The following is a 15,065-nucleotide window of genomic DNA, read 5'->3' as shown; positions in this document are numbered from 1 at the left end:
GATTGCATGAGAAAGGATGAGTCCTGATAGAATCAAAGATGATTTTTATACTACTCTCCTAACTTTTCCATGTATTAAAACACTTATGAAAGCTAGTAAAATGCTAATCCTAGTGTCTATTTTTTTTTAATTATTCACAAATGTTACAGAGGACCAGACTAGGATACTTCTAAAAACAGAAATTATAATACAGAACCACGGACTGTAATAAAAGTTGTAGAAACTCAACTAAATCTTAAAACATGAATGCAGTCTTTAAGTTCATATACAACTTTGAAATTCCATTTCAAGTCTTGGCTAGATCAATGAGGATCTATTAATCTTGACTATTAATACTTTTATATTAATTAATTATTAATACTTGACTATCTGACTTTTTCATGTTTCTATAATACAAAAAAAATCTACTGTAGTGTCTTCAAATAATTTTGGACAATATAACTTTACAGCCCCTCCATAATGTGTAAGTATCGTATTAAAGGCTACAATAAAATCTACCATTTAAGAAACAAAAAGAATGAGAATGAGGTAAGAGGGAAATGGGAAATGGGGGAGGAGGAGACAGAGCTAGAAAAGAGGGAGGAAACAAAAAACCTGTATTTCAACATTCTACAAACATACTTGACCATGGAACCCTTTTTTCTAACAGTACTATTAACACCTTCAAGATACCAGCATTCCTCAGAACAGAATTTGGGAAAACAGGGGTAAAATATAGAAAAAATATAGGAGATATCTCCTTTTAAGAGATAGCGCCACAGCCAAACTACTGAGGAAATAGTTATTAAAAACCAATACCAGAAAATCACTTGCTTTAAGGTTATCCAAAGAGACTGAAAACTAATTTATGTTTAACTGCCCCAAACTAAAAGATACTTTGGTCTTAAACCCGTACTCATGCCAAAAATCCTATCACTTAGTCTAAAATTCAGTTAATTAGGTTACTATTCTCTTCAGAACCTGAGCATTACTTCCACACACAGCTTGAAATATTTGTTAACATCTCTGAAATCCATCTAAGATAAGTCTGTTCACTACTACCAAGTGGAAACTCAGCAGAAGCATTACCTGATTTTCAGTCTGTCCGTGTGCTACGCTACACAGTGATCTCTGAGGCGGGTGGAAAAGCAACTGCCATACAGAAACAGCTACACTGCCCTATCCTTGCACTGAACAAAGGAGATGTGCCACACAATCCTTTTGTATTTACTGTCAAGTGTAGTAACATTTTATTTGAAATCACTGAAAGCAAAAAAGCAAACCAGTACTTTTTTTTCCCCCAAAGAAGCTCTTTTGTGGTTATTAGGTATACCCTTTCCTCTAAATTTTGGCTCAGAATGAAATTAGCTTCAGACAGATTCACATTAAAGCAAGCAACACCAAGGAAAAGATTCAGTTTTCACAGCAAGGTTATGCAATAATTTGAATGAATTCCCCAAAACATATTTATATAATAAATCCTTTCTCCAGCATTTGTTCATTCCAACACACAAAAGAAAAAGAAAAATTCTGTGTAGCAAAATAAATGAGAATCAGAGAACAAGAAAAGCTGAAGCTGAGTTGTCTGTTAAACAACAATCAAAAACACTTGACTCTTTTCCTGTATTATCAGAGCCTAAAGTGGAACTCCATGAAAACAAATTATCAAAAACAAATATTTCAATTAAACCTTCAATTTTACATATAATATCTGAAATAACTTACTTGTAATAACCATCACTTTTGAAAATATGGCCTTGACACTGGCATCTGTCTGTAAATCACACAAAAAACGCAAAATTAGTATTTCCTAATAATCTTCATCATACCCTTCAGAAAATTAGAGAATAACCTACTAATGTTCCAGGCCCACACCCTGACCACCACCACTGTGAGCTCCTTCTTGAACTAGGTTCAAACTCCACAAAGTGGATGAAAGTGGAAGTGAATGCTCTGTTGTCACCATCTCTTCCCTCACCCTGTTTGGTCAGCCTCCAAACAAACAAACAAACAAACAAACAAACAAAAGACTGTTGTACCAACCTTTAGAAACAGGGAGAGATTTTGCTTTCTTTAGTAGTGAAAGAACAGGGCAACTTAGATTAGAAAAGGAATAAAATAACCTGGTTTTCAAGTTTTTAAGCTTATCTCAAACAAAAAGTTGATAAGGATATAATGCCGGTTGACTTAAGGCCTTCCTAAAATTTTTAAGCCAGAGGACTGTAAGGTATAGTCATGCAGCTTATGGGGAAGAACTAGATATAGACCATTACAAAAACGCCACTGACATGTACAAAAGATTCTTCCAAGAGTGCTGTTTATTTGCTGTATGAACATTATTTCAGTAAATCAACGTGTCACCATATTGTGCTTCATGTAATACAGTCTGTAAAGTCGTATGTGTAAAAAATGTTTCTAAAGGTGCTAGTTATTCAATGCATCAAGTTAGTGTTGTTTTTTTTTTTAAGGTGTCATTCAGCAACTCTGTATAATATACTGAACCAGAAAAATACTGGAGTGAAGGCAAAAAATAAAATACAAAAATCATCCCTAGTTAGAAGGAGCTTGCTAAGAGAAAGTAAGATACAAAACACAGAATTCAAGAGTTAATTCCCAAATATTTGGAATTTAAAGTATTTGAATAAATCTGTCCAGAATCAAAAGATTCTATTGTTTAATTTGGGGGAAGCAGGTGTTGCTGGGCTTTCAAGAAGTTGATCCACATGAAAAGGAAAGAGTATCAACAAAAGTACAACACTAGAAATTATGTCCCTTTGTGTGACACTGAGCATATTTAGTTAAATAGAGAAGAAGGGCTATACTGCTGAACTAAATAGGAATAAAAGCTACCTTTATCAGACTGAACAAGGAAAAATGCAAAAAAACATACTGATTACTAAGAGTCTTCCTAGTAAAAGAGGAATATAAACACCCAAAAATTAAATATAGCTTTGAATTTTTTCTACCCTTAACTCTATAATGTCTACTATAATTCTCAGTATAAAGTGAGGTACTATCTTCCATTTGGTTTCTTCTTCAACCTGACACATTAATGAGAATTTCCTCTTTAACCTGGATAACTCAGTAATTATTTTAAGACAAGTTAAAGGAAAATTCCACTAGGTAGAAGACATTAAAACATTTTAACTGAATTGAGACTATATTTTGTTACTTCATATGAGAATGAAATTATAAGACCCTCCCAACTTGTTATCAACCGGCAAGGGAAAAGAAGGTCCCACTAAATAAATTTTAAAAGGACAGTGAAAGTCAAGAACAAAGTTATTTTTTTTTATTAGTCTCATACATCATGCTGTTCAACATATGACCTGCACACTTAATATACTACTTGGCTATTATGACTTCAATAATGCCTAAAATCAGGAATAATTTTATTTACATGCACATGAAAACATCTCATATTTTTGGTTAACCATGCAACTTTGACCAAAAGGAAGTAAATTAATACAGCTCTAAACAGCAAATAGGAGAACATTATCCAGAGCTTATTAACTTAAATACACTAACATTAACTGAAACACACGTTTACTGGCTGAAGCATACTAACTTAAATGGAATTTTCCAATTTTGCTAGTTGGCAGAGAAAGTACTGAAATACAGAATCACACTAATATTAGTTTTAAGTCATTTATAATAAGAAAAAAGTAATTCTAGCAGGTTCAATATACTCAATAATCAAAGAGATTATGTTATGTTCAATAAACCAGAAGCAAAGAGATTACTGTTAGCCCTAACATGAAACAACTCCTCTCTATTGACCTCTGTTCTATGACCACGCAGTATATGTTTTGTTTTGTGGAAGTTTTTTGGGGGGGATGGTGGTGAGGCATTCCACTATAGACTGAAAGGAAATAAAACATAACAGCATATTGTCACTTATGTGTGTCATTTAAAATGACCACACGTACTGCTTTTTCAATGAATTATACCTTTTACAGGCCTATATACAACATTCTCAAAAAATATTCAAGGGGGGGGAAAAACTAGAATCACTGTAAAATTTCAAAAAATAAAATACATCAACTGAGTGAATACCACAATTATAATTATGAAAATCAAGCAGTACATTAAAACTACCGTGATATTTTAAGTAAAAATATAAAGATACTTAACTAAAATTGTATGATACTAAAATTTTCTAAAACCACAAGACTACTCAAAGATGATGGGAACATTTTAGTGTGGCAAGACAGAGTGCAGTTTTACTCTATTTTCTATGTTTTCAATGACAGTTATTGTTTTGTTTTTTTTTTAAACTATAAAAGAACTTTCATTCTGAGTACAAAGAAGTACATTCTCTTTCCTGTTAGGTGTCATCTTTTACAAATATAGTAAATGTAAATTTTAAATGTTTTACGCAATCGATTTCTTAAAAATTTCTGTGTTCTGGGGCACCTGGGTGGCTCAGGTGATGATCTCACAGTGGTGAAATCAAGCCCCACATCAGATATTGTGCTGGGGCTTTGCACTGGGCATGGAGCCTGCTTAAGAGTCTCTCTCCCCCCTTTCCCTCTGCCCCTCCCCTGCTCATGAAATTTCACTTTCTCAAAAAAAAATAAAAATAAAAATAAATTTTTTTTCAGTGTTCTAAATTAGAGATCATAGCTTCTCGAGTAGAATGGTTCCATACAGAAATAGGTATTTCAACACACTGTAGCAACGGTGAAGAGTAACTAAAATATAGGTGTTTTACAAAACTTGTCCAAGAAAAACTTTTCGTTAAATTTAACTTACTTTGGGTTGCTTAATTAAGTCAAGCAAATCCTTTACTTGATGTCGGAGCAGATTTTGACATTTCCACATCTCGTTCAATGCTCTGAAAAACACAAACACATCAATTTAAATAACAAAACAGAATAAAAATCCTACTGGAATATTCCAAATATATTGCTTTTCAAGTTCAAATATTAACAAAAAAATGAGAGACGAGGTAAATTTCACAGGACTAAGCAACTGATGATGTATGGGGAGAAAGAAGAGTCCTACATAAAAGACACGAACATTGGAAGCAATATTTGTATTAAAAGAAAATGGTTGTTTTTTGGTTTGTACAAAAATAGGGAAGAACTATTATTAACTACAACATGTCTGTAAACTAGGGTAGAAGAATTACCTACTGAGATTATAACCTTTAGAAATAAAGGAATGCGTGATGGAGTAAGGTCCTACAGTAGGCAGGATAAAAAGGAATCAAAGACAGAAAAGAGCGAATACTGAGAGAAGGAGGGATACTTTTTCCTACAACAGAAATATTTACAATGTTACTTTATAGATTACGTTTATGTATTATAAAAAATATATATACCTATATATAAGTAAACAGTCATTAAATAAGATTAAAATATGTAACCGAACTGATGTAAATTAAAAAATGACAATTTCTCACTTGTTTTATTTAATCCTCAAATTCTCACAGTTTAGAGGTACAATTTATGTGTTTAGATTTTTAAGGACTCACTGAGGTTTACAGTCTGAATGAAGTATACAGAGTTAATTAAATAACATGTTTATATAAATTATATAAACCAGGTATTTATATGTTATATACAACTATAACATATTCCATATATTATAAGTAAAAATATGTATACTATATAATTTCATGTACATGTATCTACATGTTATATATAAATGTTTGTTATATAAATATGTATCATTACATACATACATGTATTTACATATTATTTGAATACTATTTTTATATGGCAAAATTTTTGATGTCCTCTTAATACTTTTATTGTTTTCAGGCAGAAACTTAAATCTAAAATGAAACTATACACATACTCAAGAAAATATGCATAAATCCTAAGAGAACAGCTAATGTTATTGAAATATTAAGTTACAGAATTCAAAACCACATATATTTTAATATATGAAAAGAGAATTTTCCAAAACCAAATACTTTCCATTATTTTGTTTCCAATTTTCTATAGATCTATTACCCTCCAGTATCATTCATATGAAGCATTGCCATAAAAAGAAATACAGTACAGAAGCATATAAAACCACCCTTTCTCTTTTGACAGACGATTGTTAAAAATTTTCATTCTCCTCCTTAACACTATGTTTTAAGAATACCTTTGGATACCTTTATGGAAGTAAAATAGTTTAAATGTGGACACTTAAATTCCTTTACAGTCATCACCTCAAAATGGTACTGGCAAACCAACAGTACTGGGGACATTGTATCTTAGAAGTTAAATTTAAAATAACTATACTATTTTCAAGTTATTAAATTTCAATTAAAAGTTTAATTGGCATGTTTTAAGAATGTAAATATGAAAAGAAAAATGACCAGTATACAGAGGGCTGTAAAAGTCTAACAGCTAAGAGTTAATTTTCAAAGAAACAGAGCAGTCATCTGTGAAATTATTCCTGAACTCCAAAGTCAATGAATGGTCTCTCACTTGCTAACACTATATTATTACTTACAACTTCTGACAGGCCTAGATTTTGTAACCTGTCTTCACTTAAACTAAAACAGAAACTATTTTACCTATTATAGTTATTTGTTACTTTAAATATGAAATCTCAAGTAATTCTAAATCTCCTTCTAAACTATTACGGCTATAGCTTAAATCAAAAAGTGACCACCACTAAGAATTTATATTGTAATATATTTTTAGGGAAACCATCCTCTGAAGTACTTTAATAAAATTATCTTAAGCAGCAAAGACAAATTTATGTTTGTGTTTGCCCTTCTCAACAGTCCTTAAAAAGAAAAAAAAATAGAAACATTATTATAAAGACTCGTATCATTTCATATGAGCCTGAATTCCAGCTCTGTCACTACATAAATGTGAAAAATTTGCTTAAAGCATAGATAGTCTTACAGTTGTCATCTGTCGAGTCCCCTCACTAGGGTTTTGCACTAACTCGAAGAAAAGACAGCCACCATTGGGTTGCAGTCAGAAACCTGTGCAAATATTGAAGAGAACCTCCCTTCCAACATTCTGCTCCCAGTTGGCGAATTACCCACCAGATGAAGCCGTACAAAAACGGGTCGAGAGGAGAGCCAACCTAACCAAAGAGATCACAACCAGGACACCTGAAACTACCACTAACTTTTGTTATTAACAGTTGTTCTAGGAAACGTGGGGGAGGTGGCAACACACACCAGGATTAGAGAGCACTCAAGCCTCCCTGTTCTCTTTTTCATTAGTGAAGATATTTAGTTAACGTAGGGGCTTACCCAAAACTGATATACATCAAAAATTTAAAACATATTAAGTACTTTGTCTTCCCCAGAAGAACATGATCATAGAAAAAAATATAGGCTCTTTCAGCAAGTGATTATTACTGTTCAGGAAAATGAAAAAAAAAAAAGATAAAATTTGAGACTCAAAAGATTTGCAAAAAATAAGATGGCTAATAATGTTTAGGAAGATGCAAAAAATTACAAGCCACTGATGGGAATACAAATTAGCATAATCATATTGGAAAATAATCTGACACCAGTTTACAATACTGAAAATGTGTATACTCATCAATTCTACTCCTAGCTATACATCAGTGATTCTAAACCTTGGTTGCCCATTAAAATCTACAGAAACACTTTTCTAAAAACCCCAATGCCCAGACTACACTTCAAATTAAATGACCATCTCTTAAGGTGAGATTTAGGTGTCCGTATTGTTTAAACCTTCTTCAAGTAATTCCAACATGTAGCCAAATCTGAGAAACATTTATAACCATACCTTAAAGAAACCTATGCATGTGTATTCTCAATTGAAAACTGTTCATAGTGGTACTATCTGCATTAGTTTAAAAAAAAAAAAAAAAGTGGAAAGACAAATGTCCATTCTTTCTACGGACTCAAATTTCCAATGACAAGATAACAGAATAAAATTATGACATCATGACATAATGTAATTCAATACCACAGTGAAATTGAATGACCAACAAGCTATACATATTTTGGATGAATCTTAGGAACACAATAAAATGGGGGGGGGGGGTGGTTAGTTAGAGAAGACTATATCCACAATTGTTCCACTTTTGTAAAGTTCAAAAACAAGCAAAAATAAGTAATATTATTAAGGGATAGACATACATACATATATATAGACACATATAGATATATATACATATATATAGACATATAGAGACATACATATATAGAGAGACATATATAGAGACATATAGAGAGACATAAGGAGACATATATATAGAGACATACAGAGACAGAGACATAGATATAGACATATAGAGAGAGACATATGTGTGTAAGACATATATGTATAAGACTATTTTTTAAAAGGAAATGAAAAATACATAATTAAGGCTAGTAGTATCCTTAGGTGAAAGACAGGAGGACGAAAAAGAGAAGAGTTCACAAGATGGATGTGGATTCACAGATATATTTATTACTGTTTTGAAACCAAATGCAATTTCTTGGTGTGCATTGAATATTTCATAACAATAAATGTAACGACTTTTGGAGAAATCACAAAAAGTAGAAGTTACAAAATGTTAAGTATTCGATTTACAGTTAGTTAATTCCAAAATGTTGGTTAAAATAAAAAATTATGTTAGAAGTATTATAAAGGCACCTGGATGGCTCAGTCGGCTAAGTGTCCATCTCTTGGTTTCAACTCAGGTCATGATCTCATGAGTCATGGGTTTAAGCCCCCCTGTTGGGCTCTGCACTAACAGTATGGAGCCTGCTTGGGATTCTCTCTCTCTTCCTCCCTCTGTCTGCACCTCCCCTGCTCGCTGTCTTTAAAATAAACTTTTTTTAAAAATAAAAATATTACAAATATCTGTTTTAAGTTAAAATACTTAACTATTCACTCACGATTTTTGTAGAATCAATTGGTCCACACACTGGAATTTACTTTAGACTTTGCCATGGCATTATTTTTCAGTGTATCTTTTATGATTGGCAGTTTTACTTTTTAAAAAAAAATGTTTATTTTTGAGAGAAAGTGAGTGAGAATGTGTGCAAGACAGCAACCGGGGGAGGGGCAGAGAAAGGGAGGCAGAGGATACAAAGTGGGCTCCATCGACCACTGACAGCACAGAACCTGATGCTGGGCTCAAAATCACAAACCTTGAGATCCACCCAGGTGCTCCAGCATTTTTACTTTTTAATTCAATCAACCATTGTTGTTATTTAAGTGACAAATAATATTGGATACATATAGCTTTATAACTGCTATTTATTTAGTGTTTTCTATTTACAATTATTTTTCTTAATTTTTTACATTTCTCATATTAAAATTTTCACTAGTTCCGTCTCGCTCCTTCTGGGTTTGGAAGCCATACGTTCTAATTCTATTCTTTTAGGGCAACTCAAATTTTTAATTCGCACACTTAATTCACAGCTTAATTAATCAACATGTCTGTCCTCATTCTTCTGTGATAAAAGAACTGTAGAACATTTTATCTACCATCCTACATGCTGTTATCGGATAGTGTCCACCTAGTATTCAAAATTTTTTACAAACGCACAGGACCAACCAATCAGAACAGCAGGCAGTCCTTCTGCTGTGCCCAGGCACAGGAGAGAGTCAGGCGGAGGGAGGATCCCGGGGACTCTCGAGAGAGCTGACATGCTATTCAAGAAGTGTGTGCTGGCTAAATATCAGCCTAGATGCTAACTTACTTTTTAAAGTTTTTTTTGTTTTTTTCTTTTAATGTTTATCTTTTTTTGAGAGACAGTGCAAGCAGGGGAGAGGCAGAGACAGAGGGGGACAGAGGATCTGAAGCAGGCTCTGTGCTGACAGCAGAGAGCCCAATGCGGGGCTCAAACTCAGGAACCACGAGGTCACGACGTGAGCTGAAGCTGGACACTTAACCGACTAAGCAACACAGACACCCTGATGCCAACTTACTCTTTAATCTACACCTCCTTCCCTTGTCAAGAAAACTTTGTTATTATTATTATGACTAATTTATAGGCATTATTTAGATCTGCACAAGTGTTTGAAAATTTTGTTGCTTCTTACATCCTAATCCTTCCTTCTAGATTTAATGTCCTTTTTACCAAAAGAAATTATTATTCTTTAGTAATTTCATGTTGGATCTATGAGTGGAGAACTCTCATTTTTTGTTTGAAAGTGTTTTCATTTTTACTCATGAATGACAGGTGAGCTGAGTCAAGAAGTCCAGACTGTGATTTCCATAGGTTGTTTCAAATAGGATATAAGATACATATCTTATGTCATTCATTCATTCAAAGAAACCTTCAATTGCACCATGAAGAAGAGGATAAACTCTGAGTCTAAAAATGTTAGCATATGACAATTTTAGGTTTCAAAATCAACAAAATATGGTAGTAAATATTTGACTGTTTGCAGTGGAAAAAGAATGAACTTTGGAACCAGGCAGAACAGAGTTCAAATCCTGACTTTGTCTCTTACCACTTGTGTGATTTTGTGCAAGTTAACTGACCTCTCTGGGATTCAGTTCCTCATGTGAAAAACAGGAAAAATATCATTTACATGAGGCGCTGGCAAGCTTTTCTACAGAAGGCCAGATAATAAATATTTTATTTAATATTTAAGTTTTGTGGGCCAATCTATGTTGAAACTACTCAATTCTGCTGTTATAGCACAAAAACAGCCACTGATAATACTCTTCTGCCTGAAATACAGGAGGTATTAAGAAATTAAATTTCCCCCGTCTACAACCTTTTCCTCAACGTTTCTATGAAAGACATAAATAGCACATATAATAATTTCCATGGAGGAAATGAAGTCAAAAGCCCCATTAAGCAGAGGTAAAAGTGAAAATTTATACAGCTCCTTAGACTTCCAATTTCTAAACATTTAATCCCCTATACTTGTAACTACATTTGCTGGAATGCAAAGGATCTACATTTTCTAAAGCCTCAAGCAAATCAATCTCAAGGCCTCAATTTCCTAACCCTCAGTGTGATTCAATTAGCAATGTCTCTTCCATGTCCAAAATTTCAACTCCCTACAAAGGCACTCCAAAGTATTTTCTGAATGAAAAAGGTCATAAAAATGTATTTGTGCTTACCCATATGCCAAACTATAACACTATGTTGAGGCTATGCAGCACAAAAATATGTTCCCTACTGCCCCACTGCAAAATTCAAATTAGTATCAGGTCAAAATAAGGTGGTAGGATTTTCTCAGTATGGACCTTCTTAATGCCTTAAGGAAAAAAATAAAAAAGGTACATCCATCCTTCTTGAAACAACAATATAAATGTCTGGGCGGGGGATGGGGGGTGTGAGGGGGGGTGGTGGGAATCAAATCCTGAAAGATTCCATGCCAGTCAGCTCTATTTTTAAATTGCTTACAAAAATCCTTGTTAATCTCATATTGACAGCAGTACCTTCTGAAAAGAGAACCAAATATTTTATTGTGTCTGACTAATTAAACAGTATTTTTATTACATAAATTGTTAACATTTAAAAATACAGTTGCGATTTTCCCCCATAAAATACAATGCAAAAGAGGATAAGAACAAAATTTGACATTTGAAACATACTTCACAGCATTTAAATCCAGTGTGGCATATAAGTAATATAAGCATTTCATCCGTTCTGTAGTTTCCAAATTGTGGGGAACCATGTATTGAGCAAAGATCCGTTCAACAAGCAATCTACAAAAACAAAGAGAAGGTACTGTAATGACTTTTCTTAATGTATTGAATTTGTATATAAAATTCCAAAACATATAAAGAATATGTGTAAAAGAAGTTTCTGCTTTCAAAATGAAGATGAGATTTCCAAATCAAAGATTTCCTTCTGTTAAGAAGAGGGGCCAAAAAACAATTTAGCTGGATGTGCTAGCAACATCCCTATACCCAGCTAAGATAACTACCTCTGCATGACAGTGAATGTGTAGCAGGGATTCAATTTCCTTATCTGAATAATAAAACGTTAAAAAAAAAAAAAAACACGCCACGTCCTTCCAAGTGGCAAATTCTAAGCACCTCTAAGTTAAAATTATAAAGAAATTGTTAAGATTCTTCTTCTGAGTTTTTGCAGTAATCATCATGAAAAAAAGACCTGGTTAAAAGTACAAAAAAAAAAAGAACCAGCAACTCATAATAATGCAAATCTCCAGACAATGATGCTGCACACTCAAAACGTCTAAAAACTTCAACTTTATAAAAATAATAACTACGAAGTTTCTTTGATAATGTTAACATAAGACACCCAGTTTCTAGTTCCTGTAACTCATAAAATTGTAAGATGGCCCACTGGTTCTTATTTTTCTCATTCTGATCTGTTATAGGCACTACCATCTGGATCTAGCAATTTAAAATAAATTCAATCAAGTGAAATCAATTCAGACTGCAAGCAGGAATCACAGATCTATTAACTACTAAATGCTTAGGATCCAAACAAGATCTAACTTTATGCTGCAATAGAAAAATACAAAGATTATATTCAGATAATGTGTTTCATATTAAATTATAACCTGTCTTTTTAGGCTTGAGTACAAACTTTTTATTAAAACTATCTATAATCCAAAGGGTTTATTTTCATTTATTTGAAAAAAATGTTATTTGAAAAATTACTTATGAAATAAAATTTAAATTACACACATTTCTACTTTTAAGTATTACTCTTCAAAAACAGTATACAAAAATGAACATAAAAGCTGTATCCATCCCTAAAGTCATATGTACCTTACTGCTTCATTTATGGCTTTGGTGGGAGGAAAACTAGTCACTATCTTTAATTTGCAGTAAAAACTGAGAAGAGAGTTTCAAGTTATAAAGAAAACAGTTTGCCTAAAACAGCGTTTCAACAACAGTTAAATACAACACAAACACCAGATATTTTACCCAGTGTCGTTAACTTACCGATCATCAATACTATTTTGATAATATATATGTAGCAGTTTGTCTTTGATCCATGAAATCTGTTTTGCAGCATCTTTTCCAGCTGCTGACTGTAAAGCATACTTCTTATAAATTTGGGCAAGTCCCATCATGGCTTCTTTGCGTACCCTCCACTTAAAGTAAAAACAAAAATGTTTTCTTATAATTTAAAAATGCTCCCATTATACTTCAGGAAAGTCTGTTTTCTTATTTTTAAGTTAGTTACTTTACACAATACATTTTCATCAATCCTCAGATACTGGATATCGATTTATAATGACTATGAAAAAAACACAACTATCATTTTAATATATCTACTATGAAAAGTACAGAGATATCAACATGTATAAAGAATTTTAATGTTTTAATATCTTAAACCCACTGCCTACACCTAAAAAATAAAAGTTAATCACAATCTACATAAAGTCACTTACAATTGGTGAGAGAAAACGTGTTACCAAATTTTAAAAGGCAAAGACTGAATTAATTGTGACCTATCCCTTATACACTTTTTCCAGTTTATGGTATATATTAATCATACTTCAATTAAAGGTACATGATGCTGGTTTTATCAAATGCTAAATATGAAGCCACTTGGTTCATTTTGTGTATTTGAGAATCAAGTTCAGGTGTAAAAGGAATGTATTCAACTATTTTTTTAAGTATTTATTTGCTATAGTATATCTAATACTGCTTATCTTGGAATGAGTTTATCCTTTAATTTTACACAAACACAGCACTACAATCAGGATGTCAGTAATGTTTAGAACTTCATGAAACTGCACAGATCAGATCATCCATTTTTTTCTCCTTTGCAGTCCGTCATTCATAGTGATATTCTTCCCTTGGTTTATCTCATCCATCCACCAATATACATCAAAAGACTTACTCATAAAGTGGGAATTCAATTTATCTGTAGAAACCTCCTAATTCTCTATCTTAACTCTAATGCCCCAAACTGCTGCTTTAAGGAGAATTTAAAAGACAGAGTATATTCTAATACTACCAAGAACATAAATATATTCAATTACTTTTTGGTATCCAATTAATATTTATATGACTGAACCAAATAGCCCTACGATGAATACAACATGATTATCAAAAATTATGTGCATATATGTGATCCCAACAACACATAGACACTTAGTTTAAATTCCAAGTCTAAGAGAAAGACTACTTGAATACTTAGAAGGCAGTTAGCCTACCATGATGCAAATCTCCTTTTCCTTCTTTACACCTTTTGGCCTTTTCATTAATACCCCTATGAAATATTCAATAAAGAAAAGTCTAAATTTATTAGTTAAAATAAGTTGTTCCAAATATCTATAGATTTGGAGGGAAAACCATGCAATTCCTGACCATCTGTACTTCACCCACAACCAGCATTATCAAAGTGAGCATTATTAAGTGAAGATGGCAAAATCAACCGTATCAGCGACTATTAAAATGATGTAAAGTATTTACCTAAAGAAGCCAATGATTGCTGAGTGGAGCTAGTAGGTGCTCACTCAAGAAGAAAGGGTTTAGGATCACAGAAGATAAGCTAGAAGCATGCTGCTCTACTAGGTATAGCTTTACCAAGTTGAAAACGTGTTATTTTCTATTCCACAGAAATTATAATACCACCAGCTAAAGAACTATTAACTGATACCAATAGGAAAGGAAAAAGAAAAGAGAGCCAACAATATAAGAAAGCTGTGTCAGTTATTAAGGCCCTTTACAAGTCACTGATTAAAACTAGTGTCCAGGCTAAACACCTGACTACCATTTAGAGCCATCTCACTTTTAGGATGAGAATAAATAATCTCAACTTAAAAAACTAACAAAATTTAATGTAACAAAAAATAAAACCTCATAAATATTAAAATGACCCCCTCAAAAAGGGTTAATTACATTTAAATCTCTGTATTTTCAAATGAAATACTATTAAACTTCAAGTATTCAAAGTGAAAGCCTACTACTAATTATTATTCCTACTCACCCGTTTGTCTAATGTTCTTTCTCTCACAAAGTTAAGTAAGTGATCGTTGACCAGAAGAATATCCTTTTTAGCAGCTGTAACTATAGACACGATAACATCATGTCTAATAGCTTCCTCAGGGTCATGTGACCTCACTTTAAGATACTCTGAAAGATAAAATTTTATTGATTAAAATGGAACTTTAACAATTAAAATATTTTTAAAAGTTGTATAAAACAACAAAAGCAAAACCTAAGTAGAGGGTTCAATGTTTCAAGAAAATTAAGAGTAGTGGAGG

General features: G+C 32.6%; 1 protein-coding gene across 5 annotated transcripts in view; it reads right to left on the bottom strand.

Moving 5' to 3' along the window:
- PDS5B (PDS5 cohesin associated factor B) overlaps positions 1-15,065 on the bottom strand; it is a 195,244-nt gene that overhangs the window by 74,384 nt on the left and 105,795 nt on the right. For all 5 annotated transcript variants that reach the window (XM_030308934.2, XM_030308936.2, XM_030308939.2 and 2 more), the window contains exons 11-15: positions 14,789-14,934; positions 12,790-12,941; positions 11,464-11,577; positions 4,735-4,816; positions 1,705-1,753 (exon numbers count right to left, since the gene is read on the bottom strand). In XM_030308934.2, coding sequence (XP_030164794.1) covers positions 1,705-1,753; positions 4,735-4,816; positions 11,464-11,577; positions 12,790-12,941; positions 14,789-14,934 — 543 coding nt within the window. The remainder of the gene's footprint in view (positions 1-1,704; positions 1,754-4,734; positions 4,817-11,463; positions 11,578-12,789; positions 12,942-14,788; positions 14,935-15,065) is intronic.

Source organism: Lynx canadensis, chromosome A1, assembly GCF_007474595.2.
Source record: "Lynx canadensis isolate LIC74 chromosome A1, mLynCan4.pri.v2, whole genome shotgun sequence".
NCBI lineage: Eukaryota > Metazoa > Chordata > Mammalia > Carnivora > Felidae > Lynx > Lynx canadensis.
Note: the sequence above shows the minus strand (reverse complement) of the source record. Positions and strands in the feature narration are given on the sequence as shown.